This window comes from Rhinoderma darwinii, chromosome 8 (assembly GCF_050947455.1).
Source record: "Rhinoderma darwinii isolate aRhiDar2 chromosome 8, aRhiDar2.hap1, whole genome shotgun sequence".
In the NCBI taxonomy this organism is placed as follows: domain Eukaryota; kingdom Metazoa; phylum Chordata; class Amphibia; order Anura; family Rhinodermatidae; genus Rhinoderma; species Rhinoderma darwinii.
In genome coordinates this window covers 24,030,596-24,054,088 of record NC_134694.1, presented here as the reverse complement: position 1 = coordinate 24,054,088, position 23,493 = coordinate 24,030,596, and the positions used below count along the sequence as shown (strand labels likewise).

At 41.0% G+C, this 23,493-nt stretch overlaps 1 protein-coding gene across 2 annotated transcripts in view; it reads left to right on the top strand.

Moving 5' to 3' along the window:
* The window catches only part of NEK6 (NIMA related kinase 6), a 184,523-nt gene that overhangs the window by 85,353 nt on the left and 75,677 nt on the right, over positions 1 to 23,493 (top strand). For both annotated transcript variants that reach the window (XM_075834220.1, XM_075834221.1), the window contains exon 3: positions 4,638 to 4,754. In XM_075834220.1, coding sequence (XP_075690335.1) covers positions 4,674 to 4,754 — 81 coding nt within the window. In that variant the 5' untranslated portion in view covers positions 4,638 to 4,673. The remainder of the gene's footprint in view (positions 1 to 4,637; positions 4,755 to 23,493) is intronic.

The following is a 23,493-nucleotide window of genomic DNA, read 5'->3' as shown; positions in this document are numbered from 1 at the left end:
TGGAGTTATTTTGTTTGTTTTTCACAGTAAAAAGTGTGATTCAATTAGGGTGGATTCATACGTGGCATATTTTTAAGCCACAGATTTGCCTTCAGCAAATCTGCTGCAAAATTCTCATGTTTTACAAGCAGACATTGTTGTGGATTTTCTGCGGAATTGCTGTGAATTTCACTTTATGCATTGCAAAGGGTAAAATCTGCAGCAGTCCGTGGCAAATTTGCATCCAAATCTGCAACAAAATTGTTTTACATGCAGAATTTGCTGCAGATTTGTTGAGGCCAAATTTGTGGCATTAACAATAGGCCATATGTGGCACACTTAAAGAGGACCCCTCATGTCCTCCAAAAAGTTAAATTCCTGCCATACCTGGATTCTTACCTTCCCCCTGATGCCAGCGCAGGTTTTTTTTATTTCTCTTTTTTTATGCCTCAGTTTCTCCGCAATTAGCAGTGTTCGTTTCGGCAGCTAATATGCTAGTACATGAATAAATTTACAATTGGACGGTCTTCACCACCCAGTGTGAATGGTGCATGAACCTAAACCAGTGACAGAGGAGCTTAGGGTTCACTTGTAGTTGATGCTTGGTGGTGGAGACCCCCAGATGTCAATTTATTAATGTATTCACATATTAGCCGCCAAAACGAACACGGATGATTTCTGAGAAATGGAGGCACGTAGGGAGGTAAAAAAAACAAACCGCAATGGATTCGGGGGATGGCTGAAATCCATGTATGGTGGAAATTAAACTTTTTTGGGGACATAACCGGTCCTCTTCAAGCCTCCGCTTTGCCTTTAGTATTTAGGGTGAATTACTATTCTGTGGATTGAAGGCTTTCATTGGTTTCCAGCAGTATGTTAGTATATACAGGTGGCTAAAGAAATTATTTTGAAAAGTGCACTTTATTTTCTCTCTTTTTGTACCAATTCGATGCAAAAAGGTTGTTTTTTTTATTGGTATTTTTGCTCTTTAAAGTTCAAAGTAAAGGCTTTCGGAGTAAAGATAAGAGTGACATTTTCATGAATGTTTACTATAGTATGAAAAAATTAAATTCCACTATCTAGCTTCCACAATTGAAGGTTCTTTTGTGGTTGTTTTTTTTAACTTAAAAACTTAGTGATTTTGGATTATTAAATTATTTATTTCTGTTGCTTATATAGCGCCAACATATACTGTAGCGCTGTTCAGAAGAGCACACAAACTCGAAATACGTGTGACCTCTGTTGATAGGGCTAAGGGTATGGAACGCTTTGGACAGGGCATTTTTCTGAGCTTTAGACCTAGAGGGGGTTGTGGCAGACATAGAATCAGTGAAAGGATCCATTGTAAAATTAAAATTACCGCACAGTATGATTGTTCTATATATGGAATGAGAAGCTCAGATTTAAAGAGAAAAAATGCAATAGGGGAATCATTTGGTGCATAGATGTTACTAATACACACGCTTGGTGGTGGAGGCACGTAGGGAGATAAAAAAAAACAAAAAACACCGATCGATTCTGGGGATGGCAGAAATCCAGGTATGGTGGCAACTTTTTTGGGGACATGACAGGTATTCTTCAGGCCTCCGCTTTGCCTTTAATATTTAGGGTAAATTACTATTCTGTGCATTTTTATTGGTTGTCAGCAGTATGTTAGTATATACAGGTGGCTAAAGAAATGCTTTTAAAAAGTAAGTTTTATTTTGTCTTTTTTTTGTACCAATGGTATTTTTGCTCTTTGAAGTGCAAAGGAAAGACTTCGAAGTAAAGATGAGTGACATTTTCATGAATGTTTACTATAGTGTGAAAAAAAAAATTACCTTTATCCAGCTTCCACAATTTGTTTTTCGTTGTTGTTTTTTTTTTTTAAATAAAAAAACTTAAAAAAGTGATTTTGGATTATTAAATAATTTTTTTTCTATTGATACAATTCTCCCAACAATATTAAATAGTGCCCATGCGGATCCGTGATACACTTCGAGATTTGAAGGGATAGGGAATTACTGATTAAAATTGATTCCTGCCTGCTTTCCGTGCAAAACATAGAATAACTAATCTGGAAACACGGGTGAAAAAATGGGGAGTGGGAGTGAAGTCGGACTCTTGGATGCAAGTGATATCCGGCTTATGTTTCTACTATGCCGTAAACACCTTTCTGCTCTCGGACCATTAATTCCCCTTACATTATGACTCAGAATTTTACACCTAATTGGAGTAAAGAATGAGCTGCAACACTGGTATAGGAAAAGTAAACAAACATTATGAAATGTAAAAAAGGCAAAGTCATCCGCTTCATAATAGAAAAAAAAAAAGTAGCAAGACTATATATGGAAAAAAAAGTGCATAATTAATACGAACAAACTCCAAAAATAGAAAAACCCATGAAAATGACAGGAGTCTTAGGGGGTCGCTCAAGACCAATGAAGTGATGGTGGTCCAACAATGTGGCTATACTGAATCGCATGGAGGTAGAAGGCAGCAGGAGAGATCCTGCAGCGGCAGTAATGCAAAGAGTAAACAAACTTAACATCCCTTCAGATCAGAAAAAGTAACATAACGGATCAGTATAATAGTCAGGTATATAATGGTGAACTATACATTTCCTAAAATAAATGGGGTAATCTCATGAATTAATAGTATCTTTCAAATCCTAACACCCTTTGATCCCAGAATAGGTCTTTTGGAAGATATAACATTTACTAGAACCATCTAGTAAGTATTGCAATACCGTTGGTTGTATCCTCTTTATAGCTAGCCTTGAAATAGCTGCAAAGTGGGCTCTCTGTTCAAATTCCAGCTGCAAAAACATGGCAACAAAATACAAGGCGTATATTCAATCAGGAATATAAAATACATTGCCGTAAGGGTTAAGGCCGATCTTTAAAAGTTTATGGGATCCTTGGATAAATCATTTTTCTGATACTCCACCATAGGTAGAGAATTTTTTATTGTCCTCTCGCAGGGATTAAGGAGTTGTGGGGCTGTTTCTTTTTGGTATACTTGACTATCAATGTAGTACTGATATATAGGCACTGTGCGATACGGTTATGTAGATACTGTATGATACTGTTGTGTAGGCACTTTATGATACTGCTATGTAGGCTCTGTATCATTGTCGTATAGGTACTGTGTGTTAGTTATGTAGCCACTGTGTGATGGTGTCGTGTGGACACTATACGATACTGTCATGTAGGTACCACACTACTATGTAGACACTATATCACACTGTCATGTAGACACTATATGATACAGTTACATAGGTACTATTGGATACTGTCATGTAGGTATGATACAGTACTGCTATGTAGGCATTGTGATTATTGTTATGTAGACAGTTTGATATTGTTATGTAGACGCTGTGTGACATTGCTATATGCCACTGCTATTTGCTTTTGTGTAGTTGTTTTATTAGTACTGTATTGCAGCATTATGGCAAAAAAAGAAAGATAATAAAAAATGTATAATAATAATTAAAAAAAATCCCAAAACAATATAGGAGAGGATCATACTTCATAAGATATTGATGTTTACTTCAGACTATATAACCGCACATATTGGCTAGCTAGGGTGATTCAGAATCGGAAAAAGGCAACACACATCTGAATCATATTAGAGTGTAACCTGGATAGCATTCCTTACTGAAAATAAAGGTATTGGGAAACCGTGGCAAGGCAAAATGTCCAGAAGGGCAAATAATACTCATCTGTCCAAGAGTCCTCAAGGAGCAAGCGGTGAAGAGTAAAGATGTGATGTCTGACGACGTCTATACCAGAGCCTCGCAGGTCACTGTGGAAGATGAGCTAGCAAACTTGTAGCAGGCGACTGCTCCATCGGTATGTTAGCAGTTCGTAGTATGTCTTGTTTCTTTGATAGTGAGCGGATGGTGCAGCCTCGGCCATCAAGCTGGAATGGCAAACCCCAGCAGTAGCGAATCTGTGCTCGCTGTAGTGCCATTTGTGATTGGATTCAATTGTCCCCTGTGTTCCAATGTGGAGGGTACCAGATAAATGTAAATTTGAACACGTGTGTCTAGTCCAGGGGAAATGTTCCTTGTCCCAGTGAATATCATGTCTCAGGCTTCTGGTCGGTAACCTTGAGAATTACACCTCGCGGTAGAGTCCACATGGTTTTGTCAATGCTCCATGAATGTGGTCTATTTGTGGCAAAATGGCTTGATACTTATTATCAGAGCTCCTCCAGCAGCACAGATTAGCAGCAACACCAGCGGGATACATCAAAGCCCAAAAAAATGATAAATAAGGAAGTTTTTTTTAATGCTAAAAAAACTGTTAATTTCTTTTAAAACTGCTATTGACAGCATTTCAGGACTTTTGGTAAGGAGCATCTTTGTGATTATTCTAGGTAGACTTGAGTCTAAAAGTTTGTGTTAACACTGGGACAAATCTTTAGGATATCCTCATTGTGCAATACATGAGAATGTTGAGAAACCAGTTTACCAAAGGACTATACTGTGATGCCAGGTGATACTACATTGAAAATGCTTCAATTTATGACAACTGAGGTCTTTGAGGTTTTTTATATTAGAGCCAAATCTGCTAGAAATTCCCATTGACATAATGTGGCTTTCATATGTACTTCATACGAATTATACAGCGATTTAAGATTTCAAAAAGCTAAGGCTGTGTCTTGTCTTTCAGTCACATCAAACTGTATGTGTTAACTGGAATGTTGCCATGGACGGAACTCACTGCCTAGAAGATCAGAACAGTCCCCTCTGCAAAGTCCAAGGACAAGACTATCAACACGATGGCCAAGTAAGTTCAATATCTTTGTTCAGTGTCTTTCAATCATGCCCACGCTTTTTCTTTTTTCTTTTTTTATATATATATATATATATATATATTTTAAAAAAATAATATATGTTGTTAAAATCTTTAGAATCTGACAATAAAATCACTTGATATGTGCCCAATTATATTTGTTCTGGATTATTAGATGGTCATTTTTTTGCCTTTGGGTAAAATTCTTATTGGAGTTCTGTGCAGCAAGCAAGTGCTGGATTAATGGAATTTCTCGATTTTAGGTGTACCTGATTAAGGGTGAGAGAAATACAGTCATTCTTTTAGTTGACAATATTAGGGAGTTGCAGGCAATGCATTTGCCTAATATATAAGCCCATATATCTCCAAATAGGAGTATGTTCACATGGCATATGTTTGAGGCAGAAAAGTACAAGGCTGATTTCAAGAAAAAACAGCCTTTGAATCCAGGCGTTTTTGGAGCTGACTTTAAAAGCGTTTTTATTTTTGTAAGTGTATTTTGAAGTGTTTTTTTTTAAGTGCCAATGGAAAATCACCTTGTAAAACACTTCAAGACGTGACTTGTCACTACTTTTTTTATGAGGCGTATTTTTTTAATTCAGCAGCGTAAAAATACGCCTCAAGTAAACTACAGTATATTTCGCATTAAAATCAAAGGGAAACTGTTTGCAGGCGTATTTCAATTGTTTTTTTGGAGTATAATGCAAATGAACATACCCTTAGAGATTCCTTGTGCCCACCTATGTAATATATTGCATAAACCAGTTTCTATCACTTATCTTTAATACCTAAAGGACTAGATAAAAGGGGTTTTCCCATCAGAGACATTTATGACATTTCCACAGTATATCCAAAGATTAGAAGGGAAAAAGCAGCACAGGTCCCGAGTTTAAGGGATGGTGACATGCTGTCAAATCGAACGAGCCCAATCCGATGTTATAAATGGCAAAAAATTAAAAGTATGGACAGCAGCACACATCTCCAGAAGTAGCAGCAAAAAGTTTACTGTACATGCAACAGCAACATTTTGACCTGTGTTATATGAAGGGTCTTTCTCAAGCTTTGAGAAAGACCCTTCATATAACACGTGTCGAAACACGTGTGCTTCCCGACCATGGATTACAGAAACGGCGTAGCTCGTTTCAGCCACAAAACAGAGCAGTAGAATGGGGTTTAGGGGACCCCGTTATAGTATTAGGTGCGGGTCCCACAGGTGGGACCCGCATCTATCTCACATTTATAACATATCCTGTGGATATGTCACAAATTTTTTTTCGATTGGAAAACCCTTTTAAAATGCCAGTTTCCCGTAATGATAATTTTTTTACAATGTAAACTGTTTAGTTGAAAATCAAAAAGTTATTTAAAAGCATCAAGGATAAACCTTTATATTTTTGCACATCAGACTTAAAAGTCCCGGCCAGCTGATTTTCCCTTTCCCTAAATTTTCCCTAAAACTGCAATAGAAAGTACTATGTGTTCGGAAAGTCTTCAGACCCTTTCAATTTTTTCACATTTTGCTATGTTGAGGCCTTGTGCTGAAATAAAAAAAAGTTTCTCATCGTTCTGCACTCATAATGACAAAGTGAAAACAGAATGTTCGTAATCTTTGCTAATTTATTGAAAAAGAAAACATAAAATATTGCACTGACATAAGTATTCAGACCCTTTACTCAGGACTTAGTTGAATTACCTATGGCAGTGATAACAGCCTCCAGTCTTCTTGGGTATGGTACCACAAGGTTTGCACACCTGGATTTGGGGATTTTCTGCCATTGTTCTCTGCAGATCCTCTCAAGCTCGGTCAGGTTGGATGGGGACAGTCGGTGGACAGACATTTTCAGGTCTCTCCAGAGATGTTCGATTGGATTCAAATAAGAATTCTGGCTGAGCCACTCAAGGACATTCACAGAGCCACTCCTGTGTTGTCTTGGCTGTGTGCTTAGGGTTATTGTCTTGTTGGAAGGTGAACCTTCGACATAACCTCATCCAGAGTGCTCTGGACGTCAGACTTTCATTAAAGGGAATGTGTTGCCAGCAAAACATGTTTTTTTTAATTAAACATTTAGTGTGTAGGTGATTAAACATTGTTCAATTTTTTTTCATTTTTTTCACGAGTCAGGAAATATTATAAATTAGATTCTAATTTATAATATTTCCCATTGCTGGTCACTAGATGGAGCTATTCCCAAAATTGCAGCATTGCATGTGGTAAAGCAACCACATTGCTTTTTGCTGCAAAATTGGGAAAAAAGCACTCGCTCTAGTGAGCTCTGAGAATCCCCCCTCCTTTATCGTGGCTAGTGCCGGGATAAACGAGGGGATTGAATGGTCTAACCTCCTACACTGTGTGTCGCCATTTTTTGAGCTAACACACAGTGTAGTAGGTTTACATACAGTAGTAAACACACACACACACGAACATACATAGAAATCCCTTACCTGCTCCTCCCGCCGCGGCTCCCTCCGGCCCGTCCGCTCCGTTTGCTGCCGCTGGTCCAAGTGCACAAGTCCGGAAGCCGCGACCGGAAGTAGCAATCTTACTGTCCGGCCGCGACTTCCGGTCCACAGGGAAATGGCGCCGGACGGCGCGCATTTCAAATTGGACTGTGTGGGAGCGGCGCATGCGCAGTTCCCACACAGAGACGGCGTACACAGAAGTGGATGGGACGGGACCCGTTCGCAGTCCCTATGGGACTGTGGCTGCCGTATTCCATGTCTGTATTTGTCGTTAATCGACACATACAGAAATGGAAAAAAAAATGGCAGCCCCCATAGGGAAGAAAAATTGAAAAAATAGAAAAAAGTAACACACACAAACACACAAATAAATAAAAACGTTTTTAATAAAACACTAACATTAAACTGACATGAAATTTTTTTTTGTGGTGACACTGTTCCTTTAAGACTATCTTCATTAATCTTTCCCTGGCCAGTCGCCCTGTCCATGCCGCTGAAAAACACCCCCACAGCATGATGCTGCCACCCCCATACTTCACTGTAGGGATGGCATTGTGCAGGTGATGGAGCAGTGCCTGGTTTCCTCCAGACATGACGCTTAGGATTGAGGCCAAAATGTTCAACCTTGGTTTCATCAGACCACATAATCTTGTTTCTCACAGTCTGAGAGTCTTTTAGGCGCTTTTTTTTGCAAACTCCAGGCGGACTTTCATGTGCCTGTTACTGAGAAGAAGCTTCTTTCTGGCCGTAAAGCCCAGATTGGTGGAGTGCTGCAGTGACGGTTGACCTTCTGGAAGTGTCTCCCATCTGCACACAGGATCATTGGAGCTCAGCCAGAGTGACCATTGGGTATTTGGTCACCTCTCTTACCAAGGCCCTTCTCCCCCGATTACTCAGTTTGGTGGGGCGGCTAGCTCCAGGAAGAGTCCTGGTTGTTTCAAACTTCTTTCATTTAGGAATTATGACCGTATACAGGGCCCACTGTGCTCTTGGCAACTTTTAGTGCTGTAGATCTTTTTTTTTTTTTCTTTGTGCCCGTCCCCAGATCTTTGCCCCCACACAATCCTGTCTCTGAGCTCTATAGACAGTTCATTCCTCCTCATGGCTTGGTTTTTGCTCATATATGCATTGTCAGCTGTTAGACCATATATAGACAGGGGTGTGTCTTTTCAAATCATATCTAATTAAATTAATTTACCACAGGAGACTCCAATCAAGGTATTTCCAGTTCAAAAATTATCTAGAGAAATGGGAGGCCCCCAGAGCTAAATTTCACGTGGGATAGCAAAAGGTCTGAATACTTATGTTCACGCAAAATTAGAGTTTTGAATTTGTAATAAATTTGCAAAAATTTCTAAAATTCGGTTTTCACTTTGTCAGAGGGAAAAGCTTGATTTTTTCTTTAATTTTATTTTAGCACAAGGCCTCAACATAACAAAATATGAAAAAAGTGAAAGGTACTTTTGGAATGCACTGTATGTAAAGCTTTTCGCTAAAGCCATAGTAATGGCCCACAGCCCCCCGCACCACGTCTTTTCACAGTTACTATAGTAACTGAGGCCTATGTAATAAAGTGTGATACATGGTGTAATACTGTCTGCTGGGCATGTGGTAGGCTTAGATACAGGGTCCAGCAGACCGCATCACACAGGACTTTTGCATCGGGGACAATGAGCCTTTAGCTACGCCCCTGAGTTTGAAACCTGCAGGTCAACAATCACTAACCTTTGAAATTTGACAGAAAGTTAGGATCTGTTCACATTAGAATCATGACATCAGTTTATAATGGATCGGTGATTGCTATGTCACATTTGTGTTTGATCAGATTCCGACAAATCCTGACATATAATGGAGTTCATCAGGTTTCCATCCTGGGTTCCGGTAATACATGGACAGATAGTCAGCCAATATGACATCCATGTGTCTTCATAATATATATGGATAGGGTTTTTCCTGATGTAGGCTGGGTTCCTTTGGTTGGCCAGGATACTGTATTTGATAACTTCATATTGTAGCATTAATTATGTATATTAGTTCTTAATGAGTGGCTTTAAAACATTTTCATACCCGATATCTCTATTGCAACAGCGATTTAACAGTGATTGTAATGGACAATTTGTTATAGGAAATAGCAGGGCTTCATTTCATTTAGTTAGGCCTCATGCACACGACCGTATTTTTTCACACCCGTAAATACTGGCGTAAATACGGGTCCGGTGTCACACGTATTCCACCCGTTTTGCACCAGTATTTACGAACCCGTGCTCGTAAATATGGGTCCGGTGTCACACGTATTCCACCCGTATTTACGAGCACGTTTTTGGCAGCAAAATAGCACTGCACTAATCGGCAGCCCCTTCTCTCTATCAGTGCAGGATAGAGAGAAGGGACAGCCTTTTCTGTAATAAAAGTTAAAGAAATTCATACTTACCCGGCCGTTGTCTTGGTGACGCGTCCCTCTCTTCACATCCAGCCCGACATCCCTGGATGACGCGGCAGTCCATGTGACCGCTGCAGCCTGTGATTGACCTGTGATTGGCTGCAGCGGTCACATGGCCTGAAACGTCATCCAGGACGTCGGCCCGGATGTCGAGAGGGACGCGTCACCAAGGCAACGGGCGGGAGACCGGACTGGAGAAGCAGGAAGTTGTCGGTAAGTATGAACGTCTTTTATTTTTATTTTTTACAGGATAGGGGATACATGTCTTTTGTTTATGGCAGAGCGGGGAGATACCTCCCCGCTCTGCCATAGTTTTCATTGTAGTCCCGGCGGTAGTTACGCCACTGGGCTGTGGCCTGCAGACCGGGTAGTCCCCTGACCTCGCCTCACCTCGCAACGCTCCCGTAATCACGGGTGAACACACGGAGCCACCCATGATTACGGGAGCCCCATAGACTTCTATGGGATGCCGGTGCCGTTATTACGGCATGAAATAGGGCATGTTCTATCTTTTTTAACGGCACGGGTACCTTCCCGTGAGCAAACGGGAAGGTACCCGTGGCTAACAGAAGCCTATGAGCCCGTTATTGCGGGTCGTAATAACGACCCGCAATAACGGGTGTTTTTACGGTCGTGTGCATGAGGCCTTAGAAACCAATTTCTACTGTTCCCAGAAATATCTGGGCTTGTAAAAAAATAATCTGGATATTCATTTGAGCCTTTAGGTTATCCCCACACACTGGATTGGGTCCGTATTCTTTGCGTATAAAATTTCCCCACTGAAATTACCTACCTTTTTAGAGAATTAGATTTTTCCAAATCGGTGTCGATTTTAGGGCGGTCTTTGTATTTTCAAGCCCGTAACATACCCGGCATTATGCAGATTTATTGTGGATTTCATCCATTTAAATTAAATGTATCAATTTGCATTAAAAATATTGCAGATATTCTGTAGAGGTCTGATGGAACTTTTTCATAGATATCAGCAGTCCTGTGTATCCATAGTTATTTTATATTAGAAGCCCATGAATATATAAACTTTGTCATGTTTCAGGTTATACTGTAAATAGTGGTCAGTAGACGTGTAATTTATGTTGTGGACATATAAAGTTATAGTTAAATTTGTCAGTGGTTCCGTTGCATTTTAGAATAATTTTGCTGTATATGTATTTTCACCTTCAGTGGTTGGTCTTTGTGCACTTGTTTTAATTCTTCTAAGAACATTTGTCTGTATTTTTCTGCTGTTTAGGTTCTTCTGTTGGGGGAAGGGAAATTATACGCGCAGAATATATTGTTTTAATCAAGTAGAAGGACGCTTGTTATATCCTGACAAGCCATGAGCATGCATGGGCCCTGTCTACGGCTCTACATCCCCTTTCCCACTTAAGGCTGTATGAAAGCTCCATTACTTTAATTAGGTCTGATGGGTTGTGATAGGGAATGCTAATCTAGGTCATTGCATATGTAAATGTGCAGCTGTACTCTTGGAGCATGCCAAAGCATATCAGCCGAGGTGTCCAGTCATCACCAGGCATCAAGCCCAGCATAGCGAGGATAACTACACTGAGCAGCCCATCCTCAGGTCAGCGGGCTCTCTAATACAATCAGCGGTTTATATTATTCCAATTATTACGTGAAAAGTTTTAATACACGAGTACTATTGAGCTATTTGTAATCTACATATACCTGCCATGTATGAACTTTATAGTTCACCCGCTGAACTTTCCTAAATTTACCAGATAAATATATGAAGAATAGCTAAAGAATATAAATTAATTCCCTACCATGCCCAGTCCAGGAGTCTATTATAGCTCAAGTTATAATAATAATAATAATAATTTATTTTCATTTCAAACAATTCTAACTTATTAGTAGGACAGGGCTACATGCCGACTTTCTTCATGCTGCAAGCTTCCATAGAAAAGTATTAGGGCAGATACAGACGGACGTTGCGTTTTTGCGCGCAAAAAACATTTGACAGCTGCGTGTGTCATCCGTGTATGATGCGCGGCTGCGTGATTTTCGCTCAGCCGCCATCATAGAGATGAGGCTAGTCGACGCCCGTCACTGTCCAAGGTGCTGAAAGAGCTAACTCTTTCAGCACCCTCGACAGTGAATGGCGAACACAATATCGAAAAACCTGTTGAAAAAAAAGAAAAAGTTCGTACTTACCGAGAACTTCCCGGCCGTTGCCTTGGTGACGCGTCCTTGGTGACACGCCTCTCGACATCGGGCCCCACCTCCCTGGATGACGCGCCAGTCCATGTGACCGCTGCAGCCTGTGCTTGGCCTGTGATTGGCTGGAGCTGTCACTTGGACTGAATTGTCATCCCGGGAGGTCAGACTGGAGGAAGAAGTCGGGAGTTATCGGTAAGTCAGAACTTCGTTTTTTTTTCTACAGGTTCATGTATATTGGGATCGGAAGTCACTGTCCATGGTGCTGAAACAGTTTAACTCTTTCAGCACCATGGACAGTGACTATCTCCTGACGTCGCGTACCGATAATTTTTTTGCCGGGTTCGGTTTGCTTGTCCGGCTTCGCTCATCGCAAAGACACTCCGTTTGGATGTTCGGAAACAGAAAAGCACGTGGTGCTTTTCTGTTTACATTCATCCTTTTGACAGCTGGTGCGCTGTTTCAGTCGGTTCGCACGGAAGTGCTTCCGTGCAACCTGCGTGGTTTTCACGCACCCATTGACTTCAATGGGTGCGTGATGCGCGAAATATGCAGAGTTATTGAACCTGTCGCGCTTTTTGCGCAGCAGACAAACGCTGCGCAAAAAGCACGGACTGTCTGTACTGCCCCATAGACTTGTATTGGTCCATGCGTGCCGCGTGAAAACCACGCGGCCCGCACGGACCGGATACACGCTTGTGTGAATCCCCCCTTAGGTCAATTTTTTTTTTTGCGATTTAAAGAGACTCTGTCATCTGTCACTCATGTGTACTCAGAATCCTGACACTTCTGACTCTTTTTTTGTGAGATTCCAGCAACGTATACGAAATCTCGCGAGATCTCGGAGCTAAACGAGATTTGGTTTCACTTGCCGGAATCTCACAAAAAAAGATTCAGAAGTGTCAGGATTCTGAGTACACATGACGTCCAGGCTGGATTTCATGTGTATTAATTATCAGGACACTGTAGTAATGTTAGGGTTTGTGTATGAGGCTGCACTAGCGATATATCTATATCGCTAGTGCAGTGTAAATGAATGGAGAGGAGTGCATGATGCCGATTGGTCAGCGTCATGCACTCCTCTGTACAACGCCCACTTGGTCGAAAGTAAAAGTACGCCCACTTGGGCATTAAGAAAGCTCATTAGCATAAACTTAAATCGCTCCTAACTTTGTGAAAAAAGATCGTTTTTTTTTTAAATAAAAAGCATTACTGTCACCTACATTACAGCGCCGATCTCCTTATGTAGGAGATAGGGCACTTATAATGTGGTGACAGAGTCTCTTTAATGCTTCTGCAGGATCTGATTTCACCAAAGTATCTGCTGATAGATTTAGTTTAGTGTTACGTGGCAGAGACCACCAATTTCGCTATACTTATCCCATTAAAATAAAGTTTGGCCCAACTTGGTAATGCATTTTTTCTCAAAGTTCCCAGATTGGAAATTGTGTCAAAAGTCCATGTGTAAGTCCTAACCACTTATGAGATGAATACATAGTATGAATACATCTTTGTGGGTCACCTTTGTAAATACATGTGCCTTCAATTTCACTCATTGAAAGTGTAGAGGGCAATCTAAAAGGGGTTCTCCAGTCGCGGGAAATTGATGGCCTATTCTCAGGATAGGCCATCGATATCTTATCGGTCAGGGTCCAACTCCCGGCACCCCCACCGATCAGCTGTTTTGAAGGGGCCGCAGCGCTCATACGAGCGCTGCTTCCCCTTTATTTCCTTTACTGCTCATGCTGTTAATCGCAAACACACTTGTAGCGGCGGTTCACAGTATCACAGCCATCTCCGATTCACTTCAATGGGAAAAAGCTGTAATATGAATCGCCGCTAAGGGTGTGTCGACGATTAACAGTGTGAACAGTAAAGGAAATGATGGAGAAGCAGCGCTCGTACGATCAGTGCAAGGTGGAGGTGCCGGAAGTCAGGCACCGACCGATAAGATATTGATGGCCTATCCTGAGGATAGGCCATCAATCTTTTAGGACAGGACAACCCCTTTAAACAGTTCTTTGTATTTTGGCTAGTGAGGAATTTAATGACCTTTATTATCTTCTGATCTAAATAATTTCAGTTGTATATTTCTCCTCCTATGAGTTTCTTTTTTTATGGAGAGAAAACAGTAGTAGATACATTGAATCTATTGCCAAAAATAATTTGTGTGTGTGTGTATGCTGTGAATAAGATTTTGCACCTTCCAAATTTTTTCTATTTTTGTCTATTTGTCACACTTCAATGTTTTAGATCATCAAATTACTTGTAAAATTAGACAAAGATAAAGTAAACACAAAATGCTATTTTTAAATGCAAAAATGCAGTTCAGGTCTACCTGGCCTCATGTGAAAAAGTAATTGCCTCCCTAGTTACTAAATAAACCAGTTAACCAAATTCAATTGAAAATTGGGTTCAATTTCACGAGGTCACGCCCGAACATGATTGCTGCCAGACCTGTTGAATCTAAACATCACTTAAATAGAACCTGGGCTACCAAAATTTCACCAAAAGTGGAGAAACTGCTCATCCAAGAGGTCACAAAGAACCCAGACGAACATCTAAAAGATTGTATTCCTCACTTGCCTCTTTATGATCATTGTATACAGTAAGAAAGACATTAGGCAATAAAGGCATCCATGGGAAATTTGCAAGGGGCAAACCACTGCTGACCAAAAAAAACACAAAGGCTCTCCTCACATTTGGAAAAAAAAGGTGTCAAAGGTGGAACTTGTTTGAAGACATGGGTCTTGTTATATCTGGCATAAAGCGAACACCAAAAGTACATCATAAATACAGAAACTACAATATGATGTAACTAGTAACCATGGGACACCACAAAAAAGCAAAATGGAACTCGAGGTTCAAAGACAAAGCCCAAAAAAATCCACCTGCAACTCCAGCTTGTAGTAAAGGTGTAAGTGATCTTACTCTCGCAGTGCAGAGAATTTATTTTTTTTTAGGCCAAAACTCCTTCCAGTGATTGCTCTGTTTAGATTTAAAAAAAGTACATCATACCAACAGTCAAAAATGGAGGTGGTAGTGTGATGGTCTGGGGTTGTTTATCTTCCCCAGGATCTGGACGACTTATAATTGATTGAACCATGAATTCTGCCCTGTATCAGAAAATCCTGAAAGGGAATGTTCGCCCGTCCGTTCGTGACCTAAAGCCCAAACGCAGTTGGGTTATGCGGCAGGACAATGATCTGAAGCATTCAAGCTAGTCCAATTCTGAATGGCTCAGAAGAAACAAAATTAAGATTTTGGAGTGGGCAAATCACCCTTGGGCAAGAGTCCAGGGCCTGATGGATTTAACAACAAATTTTATAAAACATTTAAGGCTCAACTGGTTCCCTTTTTGACGAAAGTCTTTAACTCAGTATCTTCCTTGTGTCCCTTTGCACCCCAGTCCCTCGAGGCTCACATTACTCTGTTACCAAAGCCTGGCAAGGACCCAACCTCTTGCGCTAACTACAGACCCATCTCATTAATTAATGTAGATGTAAAATTTTTCGCGAAGTTGCTTGCATCTCGTTTGTCACCGTTGTTACCTGGATTGATACGGGATGATCAGGTGGGGTTTGTATGTGGTCGGGAGGCACGGGATAACACCAACAAAACTCTCCTTTTAACTTCATTTTGCCAATCCCGTAAGATACCGATGTGCTTGCTGTCAGTTGATGCCGAGAAGGCTTTTGACAGAGTGCATTGGGTGTTCCTCCGCAGTGTCCTAAAACAGGTAGGCCTTGGCACTACTATGGTGGATAGGATAATGGCATTATAGCATAGGCCTACGACTCGGGTTCGTGTTAATGGACTCCTATCTGATTCCTTGTCTATTGCTAATGGCACGAGACAGGGGTGCCCACTATCGCCTCTATTGTATGTTCTGGTTATGGAACACCTGGCAGTGGCACTGCGGGGCAACCCTGATGTTAATGGGGTACGGGTAGGATCACCGCATCATAAATTAGCGCTTTATGCAGACGATCTCCTGGTATTTATGACAACTCCCATGATCTCTTTGCCATCTCTGACTGAGGAATTTGAGCGTTTTGGTCATCTAAGCAATTTTAAAGTTAATTACTCCAAATCGGAGGCCTTGAATATATCTCTGGATGCTTCTATGGCTGCCCATCTCGCTCGGGTTTTCCCATTCAAATGGCAATCTACATCCTTAAAATACTTGGGGGTGCAGGTGCCCACGCAACAGGCAGATTTGTTCGCGTTGAATTACACACCTATTCTTCAACGTACTTTGAAGGAGTTGGCAGAATATGGAGGGAACCGCATGTCATGGTTTGGGCGAATTAATGCGGTCAAAATGGATATTTTGCCCAAATTCTTATACCTTTTCCAGACTGTCCCTATTGTAATACCAGCGGGTTTTTTCAAGACCTTACATAGGGCTATAACCAAATTTGTGTGGGGTTCCTCTAAGCCTCGCATTCGTTTTGCTGTCCTTAGTCGCCCAAAAATTGACGGGGGCGCGGGTCTTCCAGACTTTAAAAGATACCATCAAGCCGCACTGATTATGAGGGTAGTGGATTGGTTCCGCTCGGAAACAGGTAAGCAATGGGTGCGTATCGAAAGAGATATGTCTCCTCTTGCATTGTCCTCTTTGCCGTGGTTGACTGTCCTACAGCGCCATAGTCTATCTCTGCCTTTCCTCACACGTCAGTTTCTTGTGGTATGGGAGCGGATCATGGGTGCTGCGTGCCTGGTGAATCGGCCGGGTCCTATGACTCCTCTTTTCGACAACCCCTCGTTCCCTCCGGCGTTGGGTATGGATACATTCCTCTGCTGGGAGAGAAGAGAAGGTTCATATCTGTCTGAGACCCTTACTCCTGAAGGTGTCATGTTGTCAATGAATGCAGTCTCTGAGGCTTGCCCGGGGAGAAGGTCAACCTGGTGGTCATACTTACAGCTGCGTTCTTATCTCTCTTCTCTGGAGGACTGTCTGGTGTTATTACAGGATAAGACTCCTTTAGAAAAGTATTTATCTTTATCAACGGCCCCTTCGCATGTATTGTCATACTTGCATGGAGTTCTTCTGCCCAGCTGTTCCTTTTCTCAACTGTCTTTCACCAATGCATGGGACGAAGAGTTGGGGGTTCAACATACTGAAGAGGAATGGGGTACTGCCTTCCTGTTAGCCCATAAATTGCCAATGTCTTGTTTTGCCCAGGAAAAAAACTACAAAATACTCACTAGGTGGTATCGTTGCCCTGCTTTGCTGCATAAGATATTTCCGGATGTGTCTGCTGATTGTTGGAGGTGTGGGGAAGCTCCTGGAACCATGTTGCATATTTGGTGGGACTGTCCCAGGATACGTACTTTTTGGGGGAAGATTTTTGATTTGGGCAAGAAGCTCTTGCACATTGAAGTTCCGACCTCGGCATCTATTGGGTTACTCTCCATGGTTCCTGGATCTCTCACACACCTCAAAAGGGGTATCTTTCGACATTTTCTGACTGCGGCGAGAACGGTGATACCTAGGCACTGGAAATCTCATACGGTTCCCTCTTTGACGGAATGGGTGACAGAGGTGAACGGGATAATGAGAATGGAGGAATTACTGTCAGCAGACAGGGGCAAGTCTGTGCTCTTTGTCCAAACTTGGGCAGTATGGTCTGGATTCCGGGGTGGTACTGATCTACCTCTATGGCTTGATGGTAGGTTCTGAGCAAATTATGTGATCTTTTTCTCTATGCGCTATGTGTGTTTGTGTTTCCCTTTGTTGTCTGGTGTCTTGTGTTGTTGTTATAATTTTTCTGTGGCACTTATATATACCAATGTTTACTTTATTGAGGCCTGGTCCTCTTGGCTATGGTATTATATTACTGTATATGGGGTACAGTTAGTTCTACTGTACTTTAATTCATACGCTCTTTAGATGAGTGGGAGGCTACCACCTATTTGGGTTTATGCATCTTCATAATGTTTATAAACTGTTATAATCTGTATTTTATACATGATACAAATTTTTCTGCCAAAACTGTGTAATGTATATATGCTGTAATTTTGTTGCTACAAAATAAAAATCTTGATAATGAAAAAAAAAAACAATTCTGCAATGAAAAGTGGTCAAAATTCCTCCACAGCGATGTAAAAGACTCATCGCAAGCTGGTGTGTGAGTGCAGTTGTTACTGCCCAGGGTGGCTGCAACCAGTTATTAGATTTAGGGGGGCAATTACATTTTCACATGGGTAATATAGATTTTGAATTCATTTGTATCCTCAATGAAAGGAATAATAATTCTAAAAGCTGCATTTTGTGTTTACTTGTGTTGTTTTTATCTTATATTAAAATTAATTGAAGATTATGTGATACATTTAAATGTGATAAATTAGCAAAAATAGATTAAATCGGGTGAGGGGAAATTCCTTATTATTTGATGAGCCATAATGAATTCAAGGAATCATCCACCCAAAATCTGGGAATTCAGTTCGAGGTTGAAGAGATGTCTTATTAGCCACAAGTTAAAAGACCCATAACTGTGTCTGTCTATAGTCCGCCAGCCCCAAAGCTTTATCACATTAACATAAATTGCAGGGCCCTAGGGGTATTTGGCAGCCATGCGCCAAGTAAATTTTGGCCAGATCAACGAGACTGCACAGGGAGATGTGCTGCCGACAAAGATAATATTTTACTTTTTTAAAACTATACGAACAGCAGATGATCGATCGTTTCCTCGTTCATCTGCTGATCGCTGCCCTGTTTACACAGGGAAATTATTGGCAACGAGCGTTCTATGACTGCTTATTTGCCCGACAATTAGCCAGTGTAAAAGGGCCTTGACCTGGTGTCCCCTTTATGGCTAAACTAGGTAGTGGTCTCTCTTCCTTCTTAGCTTTGCAAATGTTATCATCTTTGGGGTTTTTAAAAAAAAAAAAAAAATTATTGTTGTAAAGGCAGTAACCGGTAGTGGGCTAAAATCTTAATGTAATTCCCTGTAATTTTTGGTAAGGAAAATAGGGCAGCCTTCCTTTTGAAACTCTCTGGGGTCATGAAGTAGACACTGCATGCCAAGCTTTTTATCCAAGATTGTCTTTTTACTTTTTTTTTCAAAAAGGGGATGTCCAGGATTAGAAGAAAAAAAAAAGATTCTGCTTCGATCCCCAGAAATGATGCCTCCTGTGTCTGTGGACTGTGTATGGTATTGCAGCTCATCCCCTGTGAACTGCAATACCAGACACAGCCCATGGACAAGAGTAGCGCTGTTTCTAGATAAAAAGCAGGCTTTTTTCCTTTCTAATTCTGGATCACTTCTTTAAAACCTCCAATGGACCACATTTATTGAAGTTATGATCCCCACTGCATTGCATCCATTGCAGAAGAGAAAATTGGCCCTTTTTCTCTTTCTGTTGTATCTAAATCCTATACTTACACAATTATTATCGTTCTGATCCAGAGATAATTATCATCCAAGTAAAATGTTGTGAAAGAAAGAGCTGCACTACAATGTTTTATTTCCCTACACTACTTTTCAGTTACAAACAGACAAATAAAGGAGTCCACTTCTACTGCAAGTCGGATTCCTCTGGTAAAATACAAGATATCATAGACAGCCCCCTAGTGATCAGACGTCACATGAACTGTACAGCACAGCAGGACTTTTCTTTTATTAATGTACCAGATACACCGGTGTAGTAATGGTATCAAGCTGAGCAGTGTTAACCACTTCACTGCTACAAGTTCAACCGCTTCGCCTATGGCAACATCTTTGTTTTTAAGTATAATATAGTTTTCTGACAGATATTGATCCGGTTACTGAATCCAAGCCTCGTAAAATGCATTTACCTTTTAGCAATGTGTCAGTCTACAAGTTTCTACTTTTTGGAGATCAAATAAATAATAGAACCTCAAAGTGACTGTCCAGTCCCATCATTGTACTTATTCTGGATCCTGTATAGCTTTAAAAAAAAGTAAAAAATCAGTGGGTGTGTTTTGAACAAACAACATAAATAAAAAGAAAAAAATTATTGTGTGTGTGTATATATATATATATATATATATATATATATATGTGTGTGTGTGTGTGTGTATGTATATATATATATATATATATATATATATATATATATATATATATGAAAGCAGCACTGCTCCAGCGAGTGGGTGACAAAGTAAATCCTCCCAGGCTCATGCTATGAGACCATAGGTGCAAAAAGTAGAGGCTGCACTCCAAATTGTGAATAAATAAAGTGGTGTGCTTTGTTAACCCAACAAAGTTTCAATCCAACTCAATAATAAATATATGTATACTTACATACTAGTCCTTCTCAATGAATTAGAATATCATGAAAAGGTTAATTTCTTTCAGTAATTCAATTCAAAAAGTGAAACTCCTATATTCTATAGAATCATTACACACCGAGTGATCTATTTCCAGCATTTTTTTATTTTAATTTTGAAGATTAAGGTAACATTTAATGAAAACTCAAAATTTAGTCTTTCAGAAAATTAGAATATTGGTTAAAAGTTGAAGATTGTAGACAAATGGTGTCACACTCTAATCAGCGAATCAACACAAAACACCCGCAAAGTTTTCCTAAGTCTTTACAAGGACTGGTCTGTTGCTCAGTGTCCAAAGTCCTGTTTTCAGATGAAAGTAAATTTTGCATTTCATTTGGAAATCCACGTCCCAGAGTCTGGAGGGAGAGTGGAGAGGCATCAATCCAAGTTGCTTGCGGTCCAGTGTGAAGTTTCCACAGTCAGTGATGGTTTGAGGGCCATGTCATCTGCTGGTGTTGGTCCACTGTGTTATATCAAGTCCAGAGTCAGCGCATCGTCTAGCAGGAAATTTTCGAGCACTTCATGCTTCCCTCTGCTGACAGCTTTATGGAGATGCGGATTTCATTTTCCAACAGTACTTGGCACCTGCCCACACTGCCAAAAGTACCAATACCTGGTGTAATAACTATCACTGCGCATGATTGACCCGCAAACTCGCCTGACCTAAACCCCATAGAGAATCTATAGGGTATTGTCAAGAGGAAGATGAGAGACACCAGACCCAACAATGCAGACGAGCTGAAGGCCACTATCAAAGCAACCTGAGCTTCCATAACACCTCAGCAGTGCCACAGGCTGATCGCCTCCATGCTACGCCGCATTGATAACACCTCAGCAGTGCCACAGGCTGATCGCCTCCATGCTACGCCGCATTGATAACACCTCAGCAGTGCCACAGGCTGATCGCCTCCATGCCACGCCGCATTGATAACACCTCAGCAGTGCCACAGGCTGATCGCCTCCATGCTACGCCGCATTGATAACACCTCAGCAGTGCCACAGGCTGATCGCCTCCATGCCACGCCGCATTGATAACACCTCAGCAGTGCCACAGGCTGATCGCCTCCATGCTACGCCGCATTGATAACACCTCAGCAGTGCCACAGGCTGATCGCCTCCATGCCACGCCGCATTGATAACACCTCAGCAGTGCCACAGGCTGATCGCCTCCATGCTACGCCGCATTGATAACACCTCAGCAGTGCCACAGGCTGATCGCCTCCATGCCACGCCGCATTGATAACACCTCAGCAGTGCCACAGGCTGATCGCCTCCATGCCACGCCGCATTGATAACACCTCAGCAGTGCCACAGGCTGATCGCCTCCATGCCACGCCGCATTGATAACACCTCAGCAGTGCCACAGGCTGATCGCCTCCATGCCTCCGTGCATTTTTGTTGAGTTTTTTAGCATGCGTTTTTTTTTTTTTTTGGTAGATAAACTCCTATGCCTCTCAATGGGAGTTCATCAACCAAATAAAAAAAAAAATACACGCTAAAAACGCAACAAAAACGTGCAGTGTGAACCCAGCCTGACTGTACTGTAAAGAGCTTGTACCTGTGTGATCATCACATGACCAGGACGTGAATTATGAAGGTTCCTGTTGAATGACTGCAAGCCGAGATCTACACAAAGATTACTAGAAAATGGTATCTTTTCATTGTACACTGAATGCACTTTATTGGCTGAGACGATTATACTCCTTTTATAGACTGTCATGATTGGCACGCTTGTGTTTTTATGTCCTGTGAGAACAAGGTCCTGGAACTATATTCATCTTTTATTTTAAATACCGTGAAGGTTTTTCATATTAATTTATTCTTACTCTTCCAAACCCTTATGTACATGATAAAAATGGAATAGGAGTAAGTGTTAATTTTTGCTGTTGGTACCAGAGTGTACAGTCTGGTTATTAGTGGTGTGGGGTGGTGGTGCCAAATGGGCAAGTATCAAGTGGTGTGAAGTTTTTCTCGGCAGTGAGTGAGCTGTATCCCCCTGCGACTGCCCTGGTTGGTCACTTGCAACAGGCTTGTGAAGAGGAGGAAAGCCTGGAGATATGTGACTGCATTCATTAGCGGACTGTGACAGATCTGTGTGACATTGTGACATTTTATTCTTGGCTGGAGCTGCTAATTATCCATATTTATAATTGCGTGTGCCACTTTCAAAGATTGCTCTAGACTTTAATGGCCGTTTAACCCTTTCGCTTTCCTTAAGGGACTTGAAATGCAATGAACGCTCCTATGATGAAATGTAACTTAGAAAATCATTATTTTCCCTCTTTTGCTTAAAAATGTTTAACCCCTTGTTAGAGCGCACTTAATGCGTTCTTTTATCACATTCGTGCGCATACAAAAATACAAAATTCTTCTATGTCAAATTTTTTTTTTTTTATTTAATGAAAAATGCACATTATCATGTTTTTACGATTTGCTACAGGTATACTTGTGTAGCGCCTATGATTTGGAGTAACTTAGACCAGGAAACACATTTCATATCTTTTGTGACTTCCGATCAACAACAGTCTGTAAATGAGACATACAGTATTGGCTGTTGTAAAACTATAAGTAGCCTACAGGCAGGGAAGCTCAATGGTAATTTGAAGTTGCTTGTAGTAAAAGCAATTATTCTACTAACAACGAAACCTAATATTTTATGTAAAATCCCTTCTTAAAGAGGCTCTGTCACCAGATTCTCAAATCCCTATCTCCTATTGCATGTGATCGGTGCTGCAATGTAGATAACAGTAACGTTTTTTTTTTTTTGTTTTTTTTTTTAAAACGATCATTTTTGGCTAAGTTATGAGCAATTTTATATTTATGCAAATGAGCCTTTCTAATGGACAACTGGGCGTGTATTCTCTTATTTCCAACTGGGCGTGTATTGTGTTTTTAGCAACTGGGCGTGTTTAATTCTTTCACTGCACAATCACACTGTGCTGTGGATCATGCTGGGCTGGAACAATGAGAAGTGTATGACGCTGATTGGTCGCTGATTGGTCAGCCTCATACACTTCTCTTTACAACGCCCAGTTGGTAAAAGGTAAAAACACGCCCAGTTGTCCATTGGGAAACTCATTAGCATAAATCTAAACTAGCTCATAACTTGCTCAAAAATGATCATTTTTCAAAATAAAAACCACTGCTGTTACCTACATTACAGCGCCAATCAGATTATGTAGGAGATAGTCAAGTTATAATCTGGTGACAGAGCCTCTTTAAGGGGGTTGTTCGCTCTGGTCATTCCTTTTTGTTAGGTGTCCCTCAAATATAAGCTGATCACAGGATGTCCTGCTGCTGGTACCTCCAGCAATCCTCTATTATTTATAGGGAACCGGGCAGCATGCGTTTAATTCACC